The sequence below is a fragment of the Moschus berezovskii genome, chromosome 6 (genome assembly GCF_049115385.1).
Source record: "Moschus berezovskii isolate FMDL1 chromosome 6, NW_MosBer_1.0, whole genome shotgun sequence".
Taxonomy (NCBI): Eukaryota; Metazoa; Chordata; class Mammalia; order Artiodactyla; family Moschidae; genus Moschus; species Moschus berezovskii.
Window position 1 is genome coordinate 47,577,239 of NC_142465.1, and position 22,992 is coordinate 47,600,230.

Consider the following 22,992-nt stretch of genomic DNA (forward strand, 5'->3'; position numbering starts at 1 on the left):
CATAACAGATCTACTGAAAAGATAGTGTTGTTATCAGCATTGCATAGAGGACACAGCTGAGGCACAGGGAGGTTAAGGAATTGCTACACAGGTACAAAGTGGGAGGCCCAATTCAAGACTCTAGAGTCTACACTGTTTAGGTGAACCTGTGCTGCTAGGGTATAAACCACAGAACCTTGTCCTCCTAGCTCACCTGTGCTGTGAAATCCCAAAGTTTGCTGCCTTTGCTTGGCTGTATTTAGAATATGTGTGGCGTCTATGGGTGACCCATAGTGTACTGAGCTGTCTGGCTATAAGTGCCTTTTGAATATAGAGTAAGATTACCTTGTTCCTATTTGTATTTATGCTAATAATAAGTGAAGACTTTCTTAAAACATATACTGTTCTAGGAAGATGCTAGAATTTCTTATTTTGTGAGTAAAATATAATTTACCAAGTGGTAGATAAGAACTGAGATCGCTGTGCCATGCCACTAAAACAGTTAACCTGACTCTTGAAATTTAGTCTCCAGTATTTTGAGCTCATTTCCTAAAACAAAAGCCAGGTAGGATTTTTGAAAACTTTGTATGTGTCACTGTCAACGTTTCTTCTCCCCATATTCAGGGTATGGAGAGCCTCATTGCTCAGATGGTCCCACAGCATCATCTGCTGTCTAAATCTTATTGACTTAGTTCCTAACCTGGAGATGTACCGGTCATCCTATTTCAAGTTCTACAGTGAAGATTCAGTACGCAGGAAACAGGACTCCTCAAACTGACCCATGGCTTTGAGAATTGAAACTAGGTGCACAGCCAGGTGCAGGACTAACCCATTCCCGTCTGCTCTAAGAGGTTTGGCAGCTCCAAGATGTCCCAGAACTCAAGTTTTAAAAAATCTAGGGACATAAGGAATCCCAATCTCTAAAAATATTTATTTGGCTGAGTTGGGTCTTAATTCTAGCACACAGGATCTTCACTGCATAATGCGGGATCTTTCCTTGTGGTGCACAGACTCTCTAGTTGTGGTGCATGGGCTTAGTTGGTCCAGGACATGTGGGATCTTAGTTCCCCGATTAAACCCACATCCCCTGCATTACAAGCAGATTCTTAACCACTGGACTTCAGGGGAGTCCTAGGGAATCCCTGTTGTTGGGAGTATTCATTTCGGTGAACATACCTAACCTTGGCTTCCTTGTCAGGTTTGTATCTTTTGTGGTTTTCTGGTATCTAAGAACAACCCAAAGTTTTGTCAATGTAACCCCCTAAGCCCCACAACCTAAAAAAGAGAACATTTAGCAGAAATTTTAAAATTATTTCTTAATATCTGTATTTTCTGTTGAGATTTTCAGTATTTATCCAGGAAGAACCTGGATGTTTATCAATGTTTGAAAAATGCAAAACCTGCAAGTCAAAGAAAATGTAACCTTGCTTGGATCTCCAATCTCAGAGCTATCGTAACAAAAATGTTTTATTAGAAGAAAAGGAGTTTATATGACTAATAGCTAAGGTAGATTCCCTTTTTAAGTACAGTGGTTTGGAAGTAGTGTAAAATGCCCATTCATATCACGGGCAGCAGAGTTCTGAAAGTGTTGGAGGAAACTGAGTCTGGATTGTAGCAAGGTAAGAGTGCATCTGCAACAGTCCTCAAGCCACCTTCTCTTTTTTGGTTTTTGCCCCATAGATCCTTTACCTCCTGCTAGGTTTGAAGTCAGTAAAGAGAAAACTACTTCCACCAGTTTGCATGTTTGGTGGACTCCTTCCTCGGGAAAAGTCACCTGGTATGAGGTACAGTTACTTGATGATAACCGAAAGATACAGATGGCCCAAATTCAAGAAAGAGCTTCACGGAATGAATACACATTTTTCAACCTCACTGCTGGTAATAAATATAATATTGCCATCACAGCTGTTTCTGGGGATAAACGTTCCTCTACAATGTATGCCAATGGAACAACAGGTACGATTTATTTACATGTAGTTGGGTATTTAATAGTCTGTACTCCTTTTGAAATTAGATTTAGGAAAAAGGAGTAAGAATGCTGTGAGATCAACAATAGATAGATAGATAGACAGACAGACAATGAAGCTGTTTGATATAGAGGAAAGACTGGACTGGAAACAAGGAGGTGGGGTTGGGCTGCCACCTTGCCAGGTGATTTTGAACAAGTCACGGAACTTCTCTGGGACTGGAACTTTCTCCAAAATGAAGATGTTTCCTAGCAAGTCTTTGCTTGAACCCATGCATCCCAGTATCAGTGGCACATTACCATTTCCTTCCATAACACACTGTCTTATCATTCACTCTCCACTGATTTTCTCTCCTGCTTCATTGCTCTCTTTCAATTTTTCATCTTCTATAGTTCTTTCTTTTCTCTTTTCCTTTTACTGCTATGCCACATCATACTTCATTGGCAAAATCTACCTGTTAAATGGGGGAGTTCGACAGGTAAACTATGATATAGCTTTACACTGTGTGGTTTGAAAAGAGCATTAATCCAGATCCCAGTAAAATGTCAAGGGTGCTATTTTCATTAGTTATTACACAAATTACAGAGAATCAAAAATGAATGTGTGGTTTCAAGTTAAATGTGTTTATATATTTTATAAGGAAATCGTGAATAACACTCTGGAAATGCATTTTATCCCGCTAGCGCCATCCCCTGTGAAAGATATTGGTGTTTTGGCAAAAACTAATTCGCTCCTGATTTCCTGGTCGCGTGGCTCTGGGAATGTGGAACGATACCACCTGATGCTAATGGATAAAGGGGTTCTAGTTCATAGTAATGCAGTGGACACTACTTTCTACACTTTTCATGGACTGACACCTGGTCACCTCTATAATGTCACCATTGTTAGTGAGACTGCGGGGCTGCAAAACTACAGATGGAAGTCAGCCAGGACAAGTAAGTTTCCCTAGCTTTTCTGTACAGTAATAAGCTCAGTTCAAGGAAATGTTTAATGAACAAGGTTTATTATTTGAATAGTGGCAGTATAGGACAAATTAAAATCCATAAATTATAAAAGACCTTAATATGTATCCATATTTCTACTTAAAGAAAGAGGGATTCCCTTTTATTCTAAAGTTTAGGCTAACCCTTGGCAACGTTATGAAATAGCAGAATTAATCATGGATATAGTCTCAGCTTCTCTTTTTATTTAAGGGTTGTTACTTCCTTCTCTTAAACCAGCATCCACCGCCTTTGTGACATCACTCACAGTGAACCAGGATTACTCTTCTCAGTGCTATATAAACACCTACTCCTGTGAACCAGCCATTTCCCAAACCTTCTCTTCTATGAAGCATCTACTGAGACCCAATTCTATAGTTGTTCTCATAGGCTGACATAGCAAGAAAGCTAATCTGTGCTATGCTAAGTTTTAATGAATCGTGTGTATTCACACATACTCCTTCATTTGTTCTTTTAATCAGTATTTGTAAGGTGCAAACAATATACTCGACATTGTAGATATAACAGTGTCCAAGAAAGACAATGTCTTTGCCTTCATGGAGCGTCCATTCAAGTGGATTCTAGTCGGTCTGCTGTATTAATAAATCCCCTCCTTTGGGAAGCTATGTAAGTTTAAGAGAAACTCTAAAATATGTAGTGCCTTAGACATTATTCTAGTGGGGAGAGTTCCTGAAACTATAGGAGGTTGATAGGAAAGATATTTGAAGACGCCTATATATTTACATATTTTTATATCACACTTTAAAAAATGTATATATATATAGTAGCAAAAAACATACCATATATCTTATGATTTATGTATATCAAGAGCAATTACATTTCTAATCAGCCTGTGCAAAAACAGTGTTCTATACCTGTTATTTTAGTGAAACATTATTGATTTATATTATGCCATTAGTGAGGCCCAAAATTATAGCATAGGCAAAAGTTCAAGAAAATATTCACCAAAGTGTCTCTTCTTTGTAATCATTTCCTTTGATGAAATAATAGCACAACTCTTAAGCTTTAGCTTTATCATGATTTAATATGAAAAAGAAAAAGCTTTAGCACAAAAATTTATGATACCCAATCAATCAACCAACCTATTTATTATGTACTTGTTGTTATTAAATACATAAAAAAGATGGGTAGAAATTAGGCAGATGACCAACTTCTTTGAGGAGTCCGCTTAAAGAATTTCAGAACTGGAAAAGACCATTTTAAGTTTCTTTGACCCAAGCTATCATTAAGCTAAGGGCCCCTAGACTTAGTGAGATGGACAGAGCTGTCCAGGGTTGCCCTGCAACCTATGGCCAAATTTGAGCCAGAATTTAGGCTCCTGACTGCCATGTTTGTGCTCTCTCCACTAACCAAGCAACCTTTCTTTGGTTTTGTAGTACTTTTTTTAACGTTGTGAAGTCATTTTCTTCAGAGCAGAGACTGTGACTTGTAGAGATTAAAATACAGGTCAGAATTTGGCTATAAGAGTGGTATAACGTCCTGAATATATAACATCCTCTTTCCTGTTCTTCCTAATTAGCCCCCATGGAAGTCTCAAATCTGAAGGTGACGAATGAAGGCACTATGACTTCTCTAAAAGTCAAGTGGCAAAGGCCTTCCGGAAATGTGGATTTCTACAACATTACCCTGTCTTACCAAGGGACCATCATACAATCCAGAACATTGGCATCCCAGATTACTGAAAGTCAATTTAAAGGCTTGACCCCTGGACGACTTTATCAAGTCACCATCAGCTGTGTGTCTGGTGAATTATATGCTCACAAGACAGCAGTGGGCAGAACAGGTGAGTCTAAGGTTCCATAAATTCCTTAATTGCTCAAATCAATTACTGATCCATCTTAGAATGGGATAAAATAGTTCAGTTCAGTCGCTCAGTCATGAGCACGCCAGGCCTCCCCATCCATCACCAACTCCCGGAGCCTACTCAAACTCATGTCCATTGAGTCGGTGATGCCATACAACCATCCCATCCTCCATCATCCCCTTCTCCTCTCGCCTTCAATCTTTCCCAGCATCAGGGTCTTTTCAAATGAGTCAGTTCTTTGCATAAGGTGGCCAAAGTATTAGAGTTCCAGCTTCAACATCAGTCCTCCCAGTGAACATTCAGGACTGATTTCCTTTAGGATGGACTGGTTGGATCTCCTTGCAGTACAAGGGACTCTCAAGAGTCTTCTCCAACACCACAGTTCAAAAGCATCAATTCTTCAGCACTCAGCTTTCTTTATAGTCCAACTCTCCCATCCATACATGACTACTGGAAAAACCATAGCCTTGACTAGATGGACCTTTGTTGGCAAAGTAATGTCTCTGCTTTTTAATATTCTGTCTAGGTTGGTCATAACTTTTCTTCCAAGGAGTAAGCATCTTAATTTCATGGCTTCAGTCACCATCTGCAGTGATTTTGGAGCCCCCCAAAATAAAGTCTGCCACTGTTTCCCCATCTATCTGCCATGAAGTGATGGGACTGGATGCCATGATCTTTGTTTTCTGAATGTTGAGCTTTAAGCCAACTTTTTCACTCTCCTCTTTCACTTTCATCAAGAAGCTCTTTAGTTCTTCATCACTTTCTGCCATAAGGGTGGTGTCATCTGCGTATCTAAGGTTATTGATATTTCTTTCAGCAACCTTGGTTCCAGCATGTGCTTCATCCAGCCCAGCATTTCTCATGATGTACTCTGCATATAAGTTTAACAAGCATGGTGACAACATACAGCCTTGACATACTCCTTTTCCTATTTGTAACCATTCTGTTGTTCCATGTCCAGTTCTAACTGTTGCTTTCTGACCTGCATACAGATTTCTCAAAATAAGTTAGAAGGAAAAATTTTTCCCACCTTGGGAAGTATAGTCTACATAATGCCTACGTAGACTGAGAGTGTCTATGAGTGAGGACCCCCTGTGCAGAGTCAAGCAGAGGGTTAATTGCATTCATATGAGTTTTTTAAGCAAATGGATTTGGATTGATTTCTGAATGATCTGTATTATTGGCTCTGCCCTGTGCTCTTTCACGTCACACTACTTAAGTAGCATAAATGAATTAGAACTGATACTAATCAATAAAACATTTCTGATCAACTCTTATAATGAGGGCTTTGTTGTTGTTTGTTGTGCAGTCACTCAGTTGTGTCCAACTCTCTGTGACCCCATGCTTACCAGGCTTCCTTGGTAAACTTTGCTATATCCTGGAGCTTGCTCAAACTCATTTCCATTGAGCTGATGATACCATCCAACCATCTCATCCTCTGTTGGCCCCTTCTCCTCCTGCCTTCAATCTTTTCCAGCATCAGGATCTTAACCATGTTTTCCATAAATTATTTTATTATGCCACCAAACGTTTATTCAATGCCTTCCTTGTATAAATTATAATATCACGTACTTTCAGAGTTATTAAGATGGTAGGGTTCAGCAAACTACATCCTTCAGCCAAATATGGTCTGTGACCTGTTTTTGTGTAACCCCAAACTGAGTTGTTCTTACATTTTAAAGAGGCTTTAAAAAGAAAGAAAACAAAAGAAAAACAGAAATATATGGCCTGAAAATTCTGAAATATTAATATTTACTTTGCTAACCCTTGTTTTCAGGGAAGTTACATTTTAATCACACAAATGTAGAATATGCACATGATTTTTTTAAATGTTACATTTTGATAATGTAATTATATTGATGTTTCCATTGATCAGGCACTGAATGAACACTTTACAGCATTATTTCATTCAGTTTTCATTAAAATCACTAGAGGTCTTATTGTTATCACCAGTTTATAGATAATTCAGAAAGGTCAAATAACTTGTCCATAGTCATCCAACCAGTAAGTGGTGGGGTTTAAACCAGGCTGTCTGATTCCAGGATCCATTGTCTGTGTTATAGGAGATGCCAGGTAAGAGCCATAAATATGGTCAGAAAGAAATGATAAGCTCTCTTTCAGAAGATCAGTAAAGATTTTGGGGAGGCAATGGCCTTTAACTGGAATTTTTAAAATATGAAGCTCTTGGAAAGTTAAGAGGGAAAAGAGGGAAGGGTATTTGAGGTATAGGGAATAATAAAAACAAAGACACAGTGGCAGAGGAGCCCAGGAGATCTAAGGTCTAAGGATGAGAAACTGGAGGCCAGCATTCAAGAGTGGGGAACGAGGGAAGGGCCCTGTAGGTAGAAGTCAGGGTGAAGACTGGCAGCATCTGGGCTCTAATTTGGGAGAGCTACAAACTCTGCATCAAAGACTTGATATTTTATTCTGTAGTTAATGGAAAAACCTTGAATGTTTTTGAGCAAAGGAATAATAAGATCAGAGGTATATTGCTAGAAGAGTAATCTTTTCAATTGGAAAAGAAAGAAAGAAATGTTTTGTGGCCACTGTCTTCCAAAAGATGACACATCCATCAATGTCACTGTCATTAGAAGCAACATCAATATTGTCTCTTAGGCTGGTGTGCAATTAAAAAAACAGCATTCATATCACCAGGTTATTAATAGTGTTACAGAAGACCGCATTACTGATCTATTGCTAAAATGATTTTAGCAAACATTTCTCACATGTCAGATGGCTCTGAATTGCTACTATTAGATTTCTTATCCACTGTTGCCCATGAAAAGTGAACGAGTATCCTTACCTTTGGATTTTAGTATCTCCTTGTGACATCACTTCACTGTTTAGTTCCACAGAAAGTTGGGGACCTGGAGGCAAACAGCAATGGTTCTACGAAGTCCCTGGTAGTAAGCTGGTCGCCCCCTGCTGGAGACTGGGAGCAGTATCGTATCCTGCTCTGGAATGATTCTTCGGTGCTGCTCAACATCACCGTGGGAAAGGAGGAAACACACTATGTCATAGATGACGTGGGGCTTATACCGGGCAGAAAGTATGAGATAGAAGTCACAGTTGAGAGCGGAAATCTGAAGAACTCTATGCGTTGCCAAGGCAGGACAGGTAAGCAAATATTATGGTGTTAATGACTGACAGAACCTTAATTTGGACCTTCGTCCAATTAATCCAGGTAACCCTCAATATCTTACCCCAGCGTTCCCTGGATTTGAGACATTTTAGACTGGTAGACTGAAATAGGTTGGTAATGTTTAATTTTGTCAAATTAGAACAATAGAAATCACTTCCGCTAGTAAATCCATTGTTGTATAAAAGAAAGACCTTTTTTAACATCAAAAGAATAAGGAAACAATCTGGGCGAATCCTCCCCACTAAGCAGATATTTGATAACTATTTCTTGGTAGTTAGTGTTAGAGCACCACTGCCTTGACCCACTGCTGACTAATGGGGGAGTTTCAGGTACCACAGAAGAGTTGTTAAAGCAATGAGGGATATATTCAGATTTTAGGGCAGAGGAGAGTGAGGTTTCTGAGACATGGATTTCGGTGTTCTTGCTGTCACCATTACACTGTAATACCACGGGCAAGTCACAACCTCTCTGAGTCCATTTCCTCCATTTTCAAATAGGAGAGTTAACCTCTAAGCTCAACATTTCTATGAAAATCCCTGTGACATGGAATATGCCATACTTAGAGTGAAATTCAAATATATTCTCTCTTAATCTTGCCTGATAATAAGGAAATAACTGATGCAGTATTCTTAGAAGAATGTCAAAGAAAAGGACTAAGACATGTCTTTAGCTTGCCAACTGTGTCTTCCAGTCATCTCTTCATTTTCCAACTGTTAATATATCCTGGATGATGATCAAAAATAAATGACCCAGTAATTTCCAAGAGTATTCTTTTGAATCTTTATTTCTGGTTATATTACACAAAGATTTTTGTGATTAGCTTTTCTTTTTTTGCTAAATGTTTATAAGCATTCAGAAAAGAAATGTTCGACTAGAACATTCCTGTGGCTGGAAGGGAGCAGATCTCTAAAGAATACGCCAATGTTTCAATGCCATTCTCCCAATGAATCACCACTTCAGGGTCGATGCATGTTACAGGATGCTCGGGGCTGGTATACGGGGATGACCCAGAGGGAGGATAAGGGGAGGAGAGAGGTGGGAGGGGGTTCGGGGGGGGGGGAACTCATGTACACCCGGGGCGGATTCATGTCAATGTATGGCAAAACCAACCAATATAATATTGTAAAATAATTAGCCTCCAATAAAAAAAAAAAGAATTCTCAAATGTATCTGAGTGACCCAGACATTGTTCTTGTTCAGTTGCTCAGTCGTGCCTGACTCTTTTCTACCCCCTGGGCTGCAGCACACCATGCACTGTCCTTCCCCATCTCCCAGAGCTTTGCTCAGACTCGTGCCCATCGAGTCGGTGATGCCATCCAACTGTCTCATCTTCTGTCGGCCCCTTCTCCTCCTGCCTTCAATCTTTCCCAGCATCAGGGTCTTTTCTAATGAGTCGGTTCTTCACATCAGGTGGCCAAACTATTGGAGCCCCTCCAATGAATATTAAGGATTGATTTCCTTTAGAATTGACTGGTTTGATCTCCTTGCAATTTAAGGGACTCTCAAGAGTCTTCTCCAACACCCAAATAACACAAATGTCTACTGCTTTATCCTCAGTCCCCCTGGCTGTCCTTCATCTTCGTGTCAAACATGCCAATGAAACCTCACTGAGCGTCATGTGGCAGACCCCTGCAGCAGAATGGGAGAAATATATCATTTCACTCATCGACAGAGACCTCTTATTCATCCATAAGTTGCTTCCCAGAGATGCCAAAGAATTCACTTTTATTGACCTGGTGCCTGGACGGAAATACATAGCTACAGTCACCAGTATTAGTGGAGACCTCAAAAATTCATCTTTAACAAAAGGAAGAACAGGTAATATTTTTAAATAAATTTTAGACTTTAAAAGTACCCTGTCTGCTGAATTATGTAACATTCATCTTATAAATGTTCATTAAGAGCCTATTCAGTACTGGGCATACTGGGCGTTGTTTATATTTATACATTCATGTTTCATGTTTTCCATATATTTGCTCTCTGGGCTATAGTCTGGATAATGTCCTCAGATCTTAGTTTTAGTTTATTAATTCTTTTTTTAGTTTTATCTGATCTGTTTGAAAGTCCACTCGTTGAGTTTTAAAATTTAATTGTTATGTTCTTCACTTTTAAATATTTTCCTTGGTTGTCTTTCAAATCTGTTTTGTATTCTGTTTCTCTTTCCATTCTCCCCCTTCTATTAGTTTAAGTAAATTAATGACTTTTATTTTCAATCTATGTATGATTAGTGCAATATCTGAAATCATCAGAAGTTCAATCCGGTTGTTTCTTGAGTTGTCTGCCTTTGCCCATGGTGCTTTACTTCCTCAAATGTTTGTGATGCTCTACTTTAAACTCATATATCTTGGATTTTTATTTTGTGGGAATTCTTTGAGATAGGTTTCAGAAGGAATTTTCTTTTCTTGAGATTCTTTTAGGTGTGCAGGATTTCTAGTAACTCAGACATTTAATCAAAATTATCAGCTTGAGGTTTTTAATCACCCAGGTTTTATGAAGTTGGGTTGCAAACTCAACTGAAAATGTGATGAATTTTCAGTGGAAGTTTTTTTCTCCCAATACTAAGGAGGTTGAAGTATATTGGGAACAGGGAGAAAATATTTATTTCACTTACATTTAGAATGTAAGCTTTCAGGATTCAGTATTATGCAGTCACTTATGAGGTTCCTCACCCTGGGAAAGTCCTATTCATAGTTCCAGCAAAGCTATAAAATCAAAGCTTAGGTTTATATTTGAAAGGTGCCCTCATGGTGAAAGTCTGCTTCAGCTATCCAGTTACCTCTCTCACTTTATTATAGGTTTCTGAGAATTTATTACATTCTTGACAGCTCATTCATATATTTACATTTTTATGTTTTGTCCAGCATGTGCAGTGTGTTTATTGAGGGGATTTTCATGGTTTGTGCCAGAAATGAAAGTGTTTTTGTAGTGATTTCCCTTGTTGTGCAAAAGCTTTTAAGTTTAGTCACGTCTCATTCGTTTTTACTTTTCTTTCTCTTGCATTTAGGGGACAAATCCAGAAAAATATTATTACAATTTATGTCAAGAGTGTTCTGCCTATGTTCTTTTCTAGAAGTTTTATGATTTCCAACCTTACATTTATGTCTTTAATCAATTTTGAGTTTATTTTTGTGTGTAGTGATGAAATGTTCTAATCTCATTTTTGTATATGTAGCTGTCTAGTTATCCCAGCACCACTTGTTGAAAAGAATATCTTTTCTTTTATTGTATATTCTTGCCTCCTTTGCCATAGATTAAATAGCCATAAGTGTGTGGATTTATTTCTGGGCTGTCTGTTCTGTTCTATTGATCTATGTGTTAGTATAATCTGAATTCTGTGAGCTTGATGTCTCCAGCTTTGTTCTTTTTTTCTCAAGATTGTTTTGATAATTCATGGTTTTTGTGATTCCATGTGAATTTTAGGATTATTTTTTCTAGCTTTGTAAAAAATGTCATGGATATTTTGGTAGTAATTGCATGAAATCTATAGATTACTTTGGGTAGTATGGCCATTTTAAACAATATTAATTCTTCTAATCCAAGAGCATGGGATATCTTTCCATTTCTTTGTATCATCTTCATTTTCCTTCATCGATGTTTTTATAGTTTTCAGACTTTATATTTCACCTCCTTGGTTAAGTTTATTCTTTGATATTTTATCCTTTTTGATTTGTGGTTGTCATGGGATTCACATATGCTAACGTATAATTGTATCTACTTGGTTTAGACTGGTAATCATTTAAGTTCACATGCATTCTGAAAGACCTACGTTTTTTACTTTCCTACCTCACATTTTCCTACCTCATATTTTACATCTCTTGCTTATCCCTTAATTGTATAATGTTATTATAGTAGCATTTACAATTTTTTGTCTTTTAATGTACGTACTGGCTTATTTAAGTGGTTGATCCTTCATTCTTATTATATATTTGCCTTTTCTAGTTGGAGTTTTTCATTTCCTATAGATTCTTACTTCTTTTCATTTAGAGAAGACCCCTCAACTTTTCTTTAGGGTATATGTAGTATTGCTGAACTTTTAGTTTTTGTTTGTCTTTAGTTTTTGCTTATCTCTACTTCTATTTTAACTGATAATCTTGCTGGGTATTTTAACTGATAATCATCCAATCTTAGGTTGGATGTTTTTCCCTTTCAGCACTTTGAATGTATCATGCCACTGCCTTCTGGCCTGGAATATTTCTGTACAGAAATCAGCTGACAGCCTTATAGGGATTCCATTGTGTATGAGTCTTTGTTTTTCTCTTGTTGCCTTTAGAATTTTTTCTTTAGCTTTTGCCATTTTAATTATGCTGTGTCTTGGAGTGGCTTTATTTGGGTTCATCTTATTTGGGACCCTCTGTGCTTTTGATAAATGACAGAAATGGTATGGACCTAACAGAAGCAGAAGCTATTAAGAAGAGGTGGCAAGAATACACAGAAGAACTGTACAAAAAAGATCTTCACGACCAAGATAGTCACGATAACGTGATCACTGACCTAGAGCCAGAAATCTTGGAATGGGAAGTCAAGTGGGCCTTAGAAAGCATCACTACGAACAAAGCTAGTGGAGGTGATGGAATTCCAGTTGAGCTATTTCTCATCTTGAAAGATGATGCTGTAAAAGTGCTGCAGTCAGTATGCCAGCAAATTTGGAAAACTCAGCAGTGGCTACAAGACTGGAAAAGGTCAGTCTTCATTCCAATCCCAAAGAAAGGCAATGCCGAAGAATGCTCAAACTACCACACAATTGCACTCATCTCACACGCTAGTAAAGTCATGCTCAAAATTCTCCAAGCCAGACTTCAGCAATATGTGAACCATGAACTCCCAGATGTTCAAGCAGGCTTTAGAAAAGGCAGAGGCACCAGAGATCAAATTGCCAACATCTGCTGGATCATGTAGAAAGCAAGAGAGTTCCAGAAAAACATCTATTTCTCCTTCATTGACTATGCCAAAGCCTTTGACTGTGTGGATCACAATAAACTGTGGAACATTCTGAAAGAGATGGGAATCCCAGACCACCTGACCTGCCTCTTGAGAAACCTGTATGCAGGTCAGGAAGCAACAGTCAGAACTGTACATGGAACAACAGACTGGTTCCAAATAGGAAAAGGAGTACGTCAAGGCTGTATATTGTCACCTTGCTTATTTAACTTATATGCAGAGTACATCATGAGGAACGCTGGGCTGGAAGAAGCACAAGCTGGAATCAAGATTGCTGGGAGAAATATCAATAACCTCAGATATGCAGATGACACTACCCTTATGGCAGAAAGTGAAGAGGAACTCAAAAGCCTCTTGATGAAAGTGAAAGAGGAGAGTGAAAAGGTTGGTTTGAAGCTCAACATTCAGAAAACAAAGATCATGGCATCTGGTCCCATCACTTCATGGGAAATAGATGGAAAAACAGTGGAGACAGTGTCAGACTATTTTTTGGGGCTCCAAAATCACTGCAGATGCTGATTGCAGCCAGGAAATTAAAAGATGCTTACTCCTTGGGAGGAAAATTATGACCAACCTTGATAGTATATTAAAAAACAGAGACATTACTTTGCCAACAAAGGTCCATCTAGTCAAGGCTATGGTTTTTCCTGTGGCCATGTATGGATGTGAGAGTTGGACTGTGAAGAAAACTGAGCACCGAAGAATTGATGCTTTTGAACTGTGGTGCTGGAGAAGACTCTTGAGAGTTCCTTGGACTGCAAGGAGATCCAACCAGTCCATTCTAAAGGAGATCAATCCTGGGTGTTCATTGGAAGGACTGATGCTAAAGCTGAAACTCCAATACTTTGGCCACCTCACGCGACGAGTTGACTCACTGGAAAAGACCCTGATGCTGGGAAAGGTTGGGGGCAGGAGGAGAAGGCGACGACAGAATGAGATGGCTGGATGGCATCACCGACTCGATGGACATGAGTTTGAGTGAACTCCAGGAGTTGTTGACGGACAGGGAGGCCTGGCGTGCTGTGATTCATGGGGTCGCGGAGAGTCGGACACGACTGAGTGACTGAACTGAACTGAACTGCTTCCTGAACCAGCATGTCTGTTTCTTTCTTCATGCCTGAGAAGTCTTCAGATATAATTTCATCAAATACATTTTCAATCCTCTTTTTCTCTCTCTTCACCTCTTGGACCCCTATAATCCAAGTATTGGAACACTTAATGTTATCCAGACATCTCTTAAATTGCTTTCATTTTTTAAAATTTGTTTTTCTTTGTTCTGATTGAGTAGCTTACATTATTCTGTCTTCTAGATCACTTACGTGTTCCACTAAGTCTGCTCCTCATTCCTTCTTAGTATGTTTTATTTTTCTTTTACTTCAGCTATTGAGTTACTCATTTCTGGTTGGATCTATTTTATATTTTCTGGTTCCTTGTTAAAATGTTCACTGTTTAGATAAACTTTTTCCCTAATTCAGGTAACATTTTTATTACCAATGTTTTTAATTCTTTGCCTGGTGAATTGTCTGTTTCATTCATTTTTTTAGGGATTTACTTTTTCTTTTCAATTGAGAGTAGTTCCTCTGCTTTTTCATTAAGCTCTCTGTCCTCTTGCTCCACCCATCTTGATCTCCTCCTCTGGCTTGTCTTTTCCTTAATTTATTAGTGTGTCTTGCAAAACATAAGTTTTTAACTTTGGCGTCCAATTTGTCAGTTTTTTCTTTCATAAATATGCTTTTGGTGTCATATCTAAGAAATCTTTGTCTAACACAAGGTCATCAAAATTTTCTCCTAGGAGTTTCATAGTTTTAGGTTATAAATTTAGGTGTATTATCAATTTTGAATTTTTGTCTATATGTGAGATATGAGGCAAGGTTTCGTTCTTTGCACATGAACAGCCAGTAGTTCTAATCCTCTTTGTTGAAAAGACTCTCCTTTCTTTACTGAATTGCCCTTGCTTCTTTAAAAAAACATCAGTCTACATGGTCTATTTCTGGATCCTCAGTTTTTTTCCGTTAGTCTGTCTGTCTACTTTTTTTCCAACATCACACTGTCTGCATTACTGTAGTTTTTAGAAGTCTTGAAATCAGATGATGTTAGTCCTTCAACTGTATTTTTGTTTTTCAAAATTATTTTGGCATATGATTTCTTTGCTTTCCACATGTAATTTAGAATTAGAATTGAATCTTTGAACCCATGTACAATAAAATATTTTAATGAATATGTTTATATTTTAATTGAAAAGTCAGTGATTTCTGAGAAAGGTTGTGCCAAGGTTCTAATCCCTTTGATTATCTATCATAATTCTGGGAAGAGGCACAAAGGAAATGTTGATCAAGTGCCAACTTCAAGATCTGTGTAAAAAGATTTGTTAATGGACAGGTTAAAAATCGCAATGTTTGTTAATTAGGTAAAGGGCACAGGCTCACAGGTGAGACAGATCAGGCCTTGGACCCCAGAATGACTCTTTCCTAGGACTGTTGTATGGGCCAATTACATTTTTTGATAATTGATTCAGTTGTTATCATTATTATTATTATTTAATACTATAACTTTTATTATTGTAGCATTTTCATGTATAATAGGGCTTCCTTTGTGGCTTAGCTGGGAAAGAATCTACTTGTAATGCAGGAGACCTGGGTTCGATCCCTAGGTTGCAAAGATCCCCTGAAGAAGGGAAAGGCTACCCACTCCAGTATTCTGGCCTGGAGAATTCCATGGACTGTACAGTCCATGGGGTCGCAGAGTCAGACACAACTGAGTGACTTTCACTCACTCACACATGTATTATAAGAATGGGCCTCTTGAGAATGTGCCAGTAAAGAATTACCAGTTTCCTAGACTATAATCTAATCATCAGTTTGAAGGGATTTCCCAATACCACCCCATAACAACCATCCAGTAAATAATGTGACTTTCAGTTCTCATTGAGTAGGGACAGGTGAAATCCCATTAGGTAAGCACTTGTCAAAAATAGCACCCTTTTATTATTTAAAATTTAAAATAGAAAATACTTAATAGGCATACATCTTATCCTTGGATATGAAATAATTTTGATTTTCCACATAAGCAGCTTTTTCAGAATGTTAGAGTCTCTGTAGGAGACTAGTTCTCCCTGTGTCACAGGAAATAAAGCTGACTGTTTACATCAAAGTATATGTATATATTTTACCGTTTTCAAAACTGCCTCCATTTTTTACTCCTTTTTGTCACACTTCCTTAGGGTGATAAAGTGTCATCTGTTTTTTCTTCCCTCTCTGCTCTGTTTTAGTGCCTGCCCAAGTGACTGGTTTGCATGTGGCCAACAATGGGACAACAAACAGTCTGTTTACTAACTGGACCCAGGCCTTGGGATACGTAGAGTTCTACCAAGTCTTACTGATCCATGAAAATGTGGTCATCAAAAATGAAAGTGTCTCCAGTGAGACTAGCAGATACAGCTTCCACTCCCTCAAACCAGGCAGCCTCTACTCCGTGGTGGTAACAACAGTAAGCGGAGGGGTCTTTTCCCGACAAGTGGTGGTGGAGGGAAGGACAGGTAAGAAGAGTGTGACCTACAGATATCTGAGCACGTGGAACCTCCAGAGTATATCCTAGAAGTCTTAAAACATCCTAAAGACAGACCCAACTCAGACCTACCTAAAAGCCAAGTTTCAATACTATTTAGACAATACATGGTGATCTCCCAGGAATGGAAATTGGAGGATGAAAGAGAGGAGAGAATGAATACTAAATTTTCCAAAGTCTCCAATACTTGTGTCAGAACTCCTAGAAAACCTTAATGATGACACAATAGTCATTTGCTGCCTGAGTTTATTCCTTCATCCAGCTGATTTTCTTTGAAATTTTTATGTCAGATTAAGGTAAGCAAGTCATAAACTTAAAAAAAAACATATCTTCTATTCTTTTTCATATTCTTAGTTTCAAGATAGAAAAAACAATGATCTCCAACTTCTATGGTTGAAAGTTAATAAAATTCCCTAATCCCATATATTTTCATGGGCAACATTAAACAGTGTTTAATACTGTATGCCACCCACAGTAAACAGTGTTCCTTGACATTAAAGAGCTCATAGTCAAATAGGGCAGAGAGCTAAGAAAGCAAATAAATATCTTATGGCAATATGTGTCAGACAGAGGTGCAACACCAAAGAAAGGAATATAATTTTCTACACAACACAAAGAATGTAAATACAGTATAAAATGTCCAGTTTCTTAGAAAGGAAAACAGTTAAATCCAATAGAAGCTTTAATAATTATTAGTGATTCAGAATCAGGTCAGTAACTTGGCCTATTTAATTTCATATAAGAAGTTGGATGTCAGGCTCATCCCTCTATATTTCCAATGCTCAGATTCTGAGTATCAGCAGCCTATATCCACAGTTATGTCCTTTTCTAAAATCATGAATCTCATCCGCATATTGAATCCAAGGACCATTAACTTCATTAACTCTCCCAAAAGATCAACTAAGTTGCTGAAAAGATATTTCTTGTCTAGGTAGACACTCACTGATGTCTGCTCATTTCTGTCATTCTGTGGCAACTAATGCTGTTCTTCCTGATATCTTCCTTCTTCTCCTTTAGTGATTCTTGGCACTGTCCATCAGTGTAGCATAATTGGATTGGGGGACCCAAAAACTTAGTTTGGATCAAGAGTCCTGGATTCTGGCCCTAGCTCTCCATTAACTTATCTCTCTAAGCCTTCATTTTCTCTTCCATCCCCAGTAATTCATGCCAACACCAGGAATCAGAGTGGAGAAGGAGACATAAGTTGAGGAGAAGAGTTGAGAAGGAACTTGCATCCATTTCCCATTGAGTTGCAGTTGCATTAGTCAGATTACACTGACTTATTTCCTGCTTACACAACTGTACAATGTAGGTGTTCCTGATTGGACAACCCTATTGGTTGGTTCTTCTCCAAGCAGTAATTTAGGGACCCAGGGTCCTACCATCTGTGGTTCTTCCTTCCTCTAGATCCTCAGAGGTCTCTTCATTTCTCCAGAGGATGGAGGTTATAGCAAGGAGAAAGACTACCAAAGCTGGAAGTAAACACATCACTTCCACCCACATTCCTTTAACGGGAACATTTGTATGACTACACTGCCCTGCAGGAGTGGCTGGGCAATATAGTCTAGCTGTGTGTCCAAGAGGAAAAGGAAATGGTTTGATGAGCAAGTAGTCAGACTGCTACATAGGTTAATTCCTATCTTAAAATACCCCAAGGACTACCCAGTTTATTGTGCTATACTAAAATAGTTTGGTGTCTGAGATCACTTGATGAATGGGACTTGTAATTATTTTATACTATATTTTAATGGCAACTGAGGTATCAGTATTTGGCCAACATTATATAATAGAAGTATGCAAAAAATAGACAAGAAATTTTTTGAAGAATGATTGTGAAGTTTTGAGGAGAGGACAAGATATGAATAAATATAAGCATCAGTTATTTTATTTAAACATGTTGAGTGCCGACATTATAATGAAAAAGGAGGAAAATGGAATATTACTATAGAAACACAATAATGAGAATTTTGAAAGGTGCTTTGATTAGTATATTTTGAACATGGTAGATTGTAAAAATAATTCAGTGATAATTGAAAAGCCTTGATAATCATTACCATCTACTCAAATTGCTGAAGTATTAGTCAAGGTTGAAATAATTAATTTATACTTCTACATATTTTAAACATATATATATGCAAAACCTCCCAGCTTAGATAAGGTGGCAAAATATTTAAAATTTAAAATATCAAATGTGTTTAACAAATCTAGTTATAACCTGAAAAAATGCTAATTCTAAATAAAAATAAATTTATATCTGTATTTTAATTTTTTTTATGTCTTTTTAAACATGAATTTATATTTTTGATAATTATATCTTTTCTAATAAAATGTTAGTAGTTGCAAATATTGTTTTGAAAAACAAGCATAATTATTTTGAGAGCTACCAAGGGATGTGATGTACAGATAGTAGGAAGGACAGAAAATAAAAAAAAGAAGGAAGGGAAGAAGGAGGGAAGTCACCAATACACAAATAATATGGCTAAAAGTTCAATGTTATGTCTAGGAAATGTCCATATACATGAAACAGCATCAGCAGAATTATTCAATAGAGTGCTGTTTATATCTTCAGTGACGGATAAGTGCTTATAGACATAAAAAAGACTTTGGGGCTTAAATCACAAAGTCAGAGCATGTTAGATAAGAAGGATTCTCAGAGGTCATCTAGCCAAATTCCATCAATTATATGTGATGTACGGATTTTGACAATTATATGAAAATATTTACCTGAAGTCAGTCAACCAATGATGAAAACTGCAGTGGAGTTCCCATATACTATAATATTTTATTCTGATACTCACTTCTGACAGTACTATTTGTTGTACACTTATTTCTAGTATAGGGAATAACTATTATTCAGCATCACAATGATTAACTTTCAGGATGTACTAGTATCTGGGGAACTCCTGGAAGGCATCCGCATCTTTTCTATTTTTGTACAATTATGGTGGACACCAGAAAAGTCATTATTTCCACAACAGGTCTTTGTGCCCACAAGTCTGGTCTCCAGACTAGTTGCTTACGGAATAGATGTTTATTTCTCACCACTAGAGGGCAGGAAATGCTTTGCAAAGGGAAATACAACCCCTTCACACCTGTGTTCATGATTAGACACCCCAGGAATAAATAACTTAATCACAAGAAGATCGAAGCTATCCCAATGTCTAAGACTTTTAGGAAAAGCCATTGTATCTTGAGTATCTTTCCCCTCAAACTTCTTTTCTGTATCAATGGGTTTGGCTTCAAGCTCATACATTTAAGATGTTGTTTGTTGCCTGTCCTACAAAGGAACCTCCTGACACACTCACATAAAAATGCCTCCGCTTAAAATACTCTGCGAACAGTCACACCTTGAAAATTCAATAGCAGCATCCTTATATTGATGAGGCATCCAAAAGACTTCTTGCATTTTCATTTTGGTTAGCCTTCTGAGGTAAGAACTCTCAGCTTCCCAAAGCTAACGTGAAATCCTTACACTTCCTTGACACTTCCTAGGTAATCAGATCTTCTGAGTCCACCGCGTTTGTGCTGACCGCAGTAAATGACTCACAATTTGACTGTGCTGTTCTTTTTAAATATTTTCCCCCTCTTTAAAATCCCAGTCCCTTCCAGTGTGAGTGGAGTAACGGTAAACAACTCTGGCCGCAGTGACTACCTCAGCGTATCCTGGCTGCCGGCTCCCGGAGACGTGGATAACTATGTGGTGACACTCTCCCATGACGGCAGGGTGGTTCAGTCCCTCGTGATTGCCAGGTCTGTCAGTGAATGCTCCTTCAGCTCCCTCACCCCAGGCCGCCTCTACAACGTGACCATAACTACGAGGAGTGGCAAATATGAAAGTCATTCCTTCAGCCAAGAGCGGACAGGTGAGGCTTTCGTGAGACACAAACTCTCTAAGAACCAGCCACCTACATGGTTCAGGGCATTAGGCATGCATGTGTGTGTGCTAAGTCACTTCAGTCGTGTCCAACTCTTTGTGAGTCCATTGACTGTAGCCCACCAGGCTCCTCTGTCCATGGTATTCTCCAGACAAGAATACTGGAGTGGGTTGCCATGCCCTCTTCCAGGGGATCTTCCCGACCCAGGGATTGAACCCACATCTCTTATGTCTCCTGCACTGGCAGGTGGGTTCTTTACCACTAGCGCCACCTGGGAAGCTCCTCAGGACATCATAGATCTGCAGCAATTCTGTAAGGACGGGATTAAAGACTGCTGAGATAACAGCACTGTTATAGAGTCCTCATATTTTGACCCAACAAGTTCCTTATGTGAGCAGATGTTACCTTCAGAATAAGATGAACACAATTTTTGTGGCTAGAGTTTATAGTATATTTAAATATAGTAGCAAGTATTTCTGTTTAGGGAGTACTTTTCGGTTGCTAGACCCTGGCTTTATATATGTTCACTAATTTAATCCTTATAAAGTCCTTATTGAGGTAGTTGTTATTATTCCCATCTTACAGGTTGTGATAAGTGTTAAACCAAAGTCCGCGGTAACTTGCCCAGTTGTTTAACTTGTTAAACAGCCAGGACATTTCACATCCTGGATTTTAAACTCAGTTCTGAATGACCCAGGAGCCTATAATGTTCTCTCTCCTGAAATTCTTCCTGAAATGTCTGTTGGTCAAGACCACCATTCATCCTTTCTTTGATAAGGTGAAAATTTGAAACTTTATAGTTCCAAGGCTAGAAGCAACATCTTAGCAAAGGCATTGAAGACCTGATCTTCAATGTGCTATAAAGAACTAAATTTAGACAGCTACCATTTTCCCAATTTACTTATACCTCCTGGGGCTTACATCTGTGATTACTGCTTAGGTGCTGTTAATGTTTTGTCAAATCTTTCCTGCTGAGCTATGAGTTGATATTTACATTTTAAAATGTCAGCTTTCCATGAGGACCTGGGACAACTAATATCATTTCATGCCCCAGCACAAGTTCTGGAGCCTGGCAGTAGGCACTCAGTGAATATTTGATGAATGAATAATTAGAAATCACTTAGACTGGAGGTTTTTTCCCAGTGCTGCATTAGGTAGACTTTTGGAAAGTAGCATCCCCCAAATTTTCTGTGAAGTTGTTGGGGACAGGGGAGGTATGTGCATTTCTTTGGAAAGAGAGTGTATGGCTTTTTATCAGAGTCTTACAATTTCTGTAACCTCAAAAAGTTAAGAACCCCCAATTCACATTGTTGCAGCATGCTAGCTGCTAGCATTGAAGGTGTCCATAGAGTGCTCTAATTCCATCTCATTTGAGATAAAGCCCCAGAAAGAAACTGTGGCTTCCTAAAGGTCACATGGCTGACCAGTAGCCAAACTCAACCATACTCAAGGGCTGTTTCCATTATATCATGTTCTCTCTGAAAGCACCACTCAGGGATATAAAGAGATAGTCCTTATCCTCAAATGACTTAAAGTTTAATTATGCTGATAAGCACGATACTGTCTTAGATCTGAAAAGCAGATTTCTATTTACAAAGCAGCTTCATGTCAGCGTTTCATGTTGATTTAACCTGGAGCCTAAAAATTGCCAGAAATTAAAGGATACGCCATCCAGTCACTAACCCTTTTCTTTCCCTTGGTGTCAGTTCATGACTGTTCCCTGTCCACATGACTTTCATATTGCAAGGTCTCGTGCTCAGATTGTTTTTAAGTGCAAGAAAAGTGAGTCTTTATTCAAAGCACCCTTTTGATTCTTTACCAGCATAAACTTGGATTTGGCGCATGACTAATCAAGGCAGACCATTGCCCCTGACAAATCAGTTTAACTGGAGTGTCGTGTCTGAGTTGTTGCCTTGTTGATTTTGGCTGATTGTCTCAATGCCCTTTTCCTTTTCTAATGCTCTTGTTCTACATTTCTGGTCATAATGTCAGTATTTCTAATTCTGTACCACATCATTTCACCGTGCATCAAGGCAAGTCTCACAAATTACCCTCAGTTCCACCTGGAGAGCCCTTTATTGACTTAGCGTGGTATTCAGCCTTGTTTTTCTCCCTGGAAGAGTTGCTTTGTCTTCAGTAAATTGCCTGGATCATCAACCTTTCTTAGCCCATACAAACAGCATCACTCTGGAATGTATTCTCTATAAGTCTGTGATGACTAAGTTCTAGCAACATGCTGATTGGTTCCAGGTAAACATCTTAGGAAAAAAAGCATACCTGCTCTTGTTCCATATCTGGAATGCGATATACTCCAATATAAAGCCCAGAACACATAAGCCAAGAAAGGATAGTAGCGCAACTTGTAGATGTGAGAATTATGAAAAATGTAGCTTAGATACCAAAATATTAAAGTTTCTAGATCATTTCATGCTTGTGGAAACGTGGGAGAGAAAACCTGGACATAGGCTTAGCATGTGATCAGAGCAGAAATCGTTTGACATACACCAAACACAGAGATTGCCCAGATCCAGAGAACATGGTGGCATTGAGATAGTTTATTTATTTTTTTTTTCTTTCTTTTTTTTTTTTTTTAATTGAAAAAGCACAAATGCAAAGAAATGAACAGAGGAAAATTTATGCGTAGAACCTGGACTGGTCACTTATGATAATCCTGGATCCAACTGAGTTCATATCTATTCTCAATTCTCCTTCTCATTAATAT

The 22,992-nt window shown here is 38.3% G+C and overlaps 1 protein-coding gene across 4 annotated transcripts in view; it reads left to right on the forward strand.

Annotated features, from left to right (window-relative positions):
* The window catches only part of PTPRB (protein tyrosine phosphatase receptor type B), a 126,019-nt gene that overhangs the window by 45,877 nt on the left and 57,150 nt on the right, over window positions 1–22,992 (forward strand). For 2 of the 4 annotated variants that reach the window (XM_055396780.2, XM_055396783.2), the window contains 7 exons: window positions 1,660–1,935; window positions 2,630–2,881; window positions 4,467–4,730; window positions 7,599–7,868; window positions 9,451–9,711; window positions 16,100–16,366; window positions 19,995–20,258. In XM_055396780.2, coding sequence (XP_055252755.2) covers window positions 1,660–1,935; window positions 2,630–2,881; window positions 4,467–4,730; window positions 7,599–7,868; window positions 9,451–9,711; window positions 16,100–16,366; window positions 19,995–20,258 — 1,854 coding nt within the window. The remainder of the gene's footprint in view (window positions 1–1,659; window positions 1,936–2,629; window positions 2,882–4,466; window positions 4,731–7,598; window positions 7,869–9,450; window positions 9,712–16,099; window positions 16,367–19,994; window positions 20,259–22,992) is intronic. The other 2 variants (XM_055396781.2, XM_055396782.2) reach the window with 2 other exon arrangements.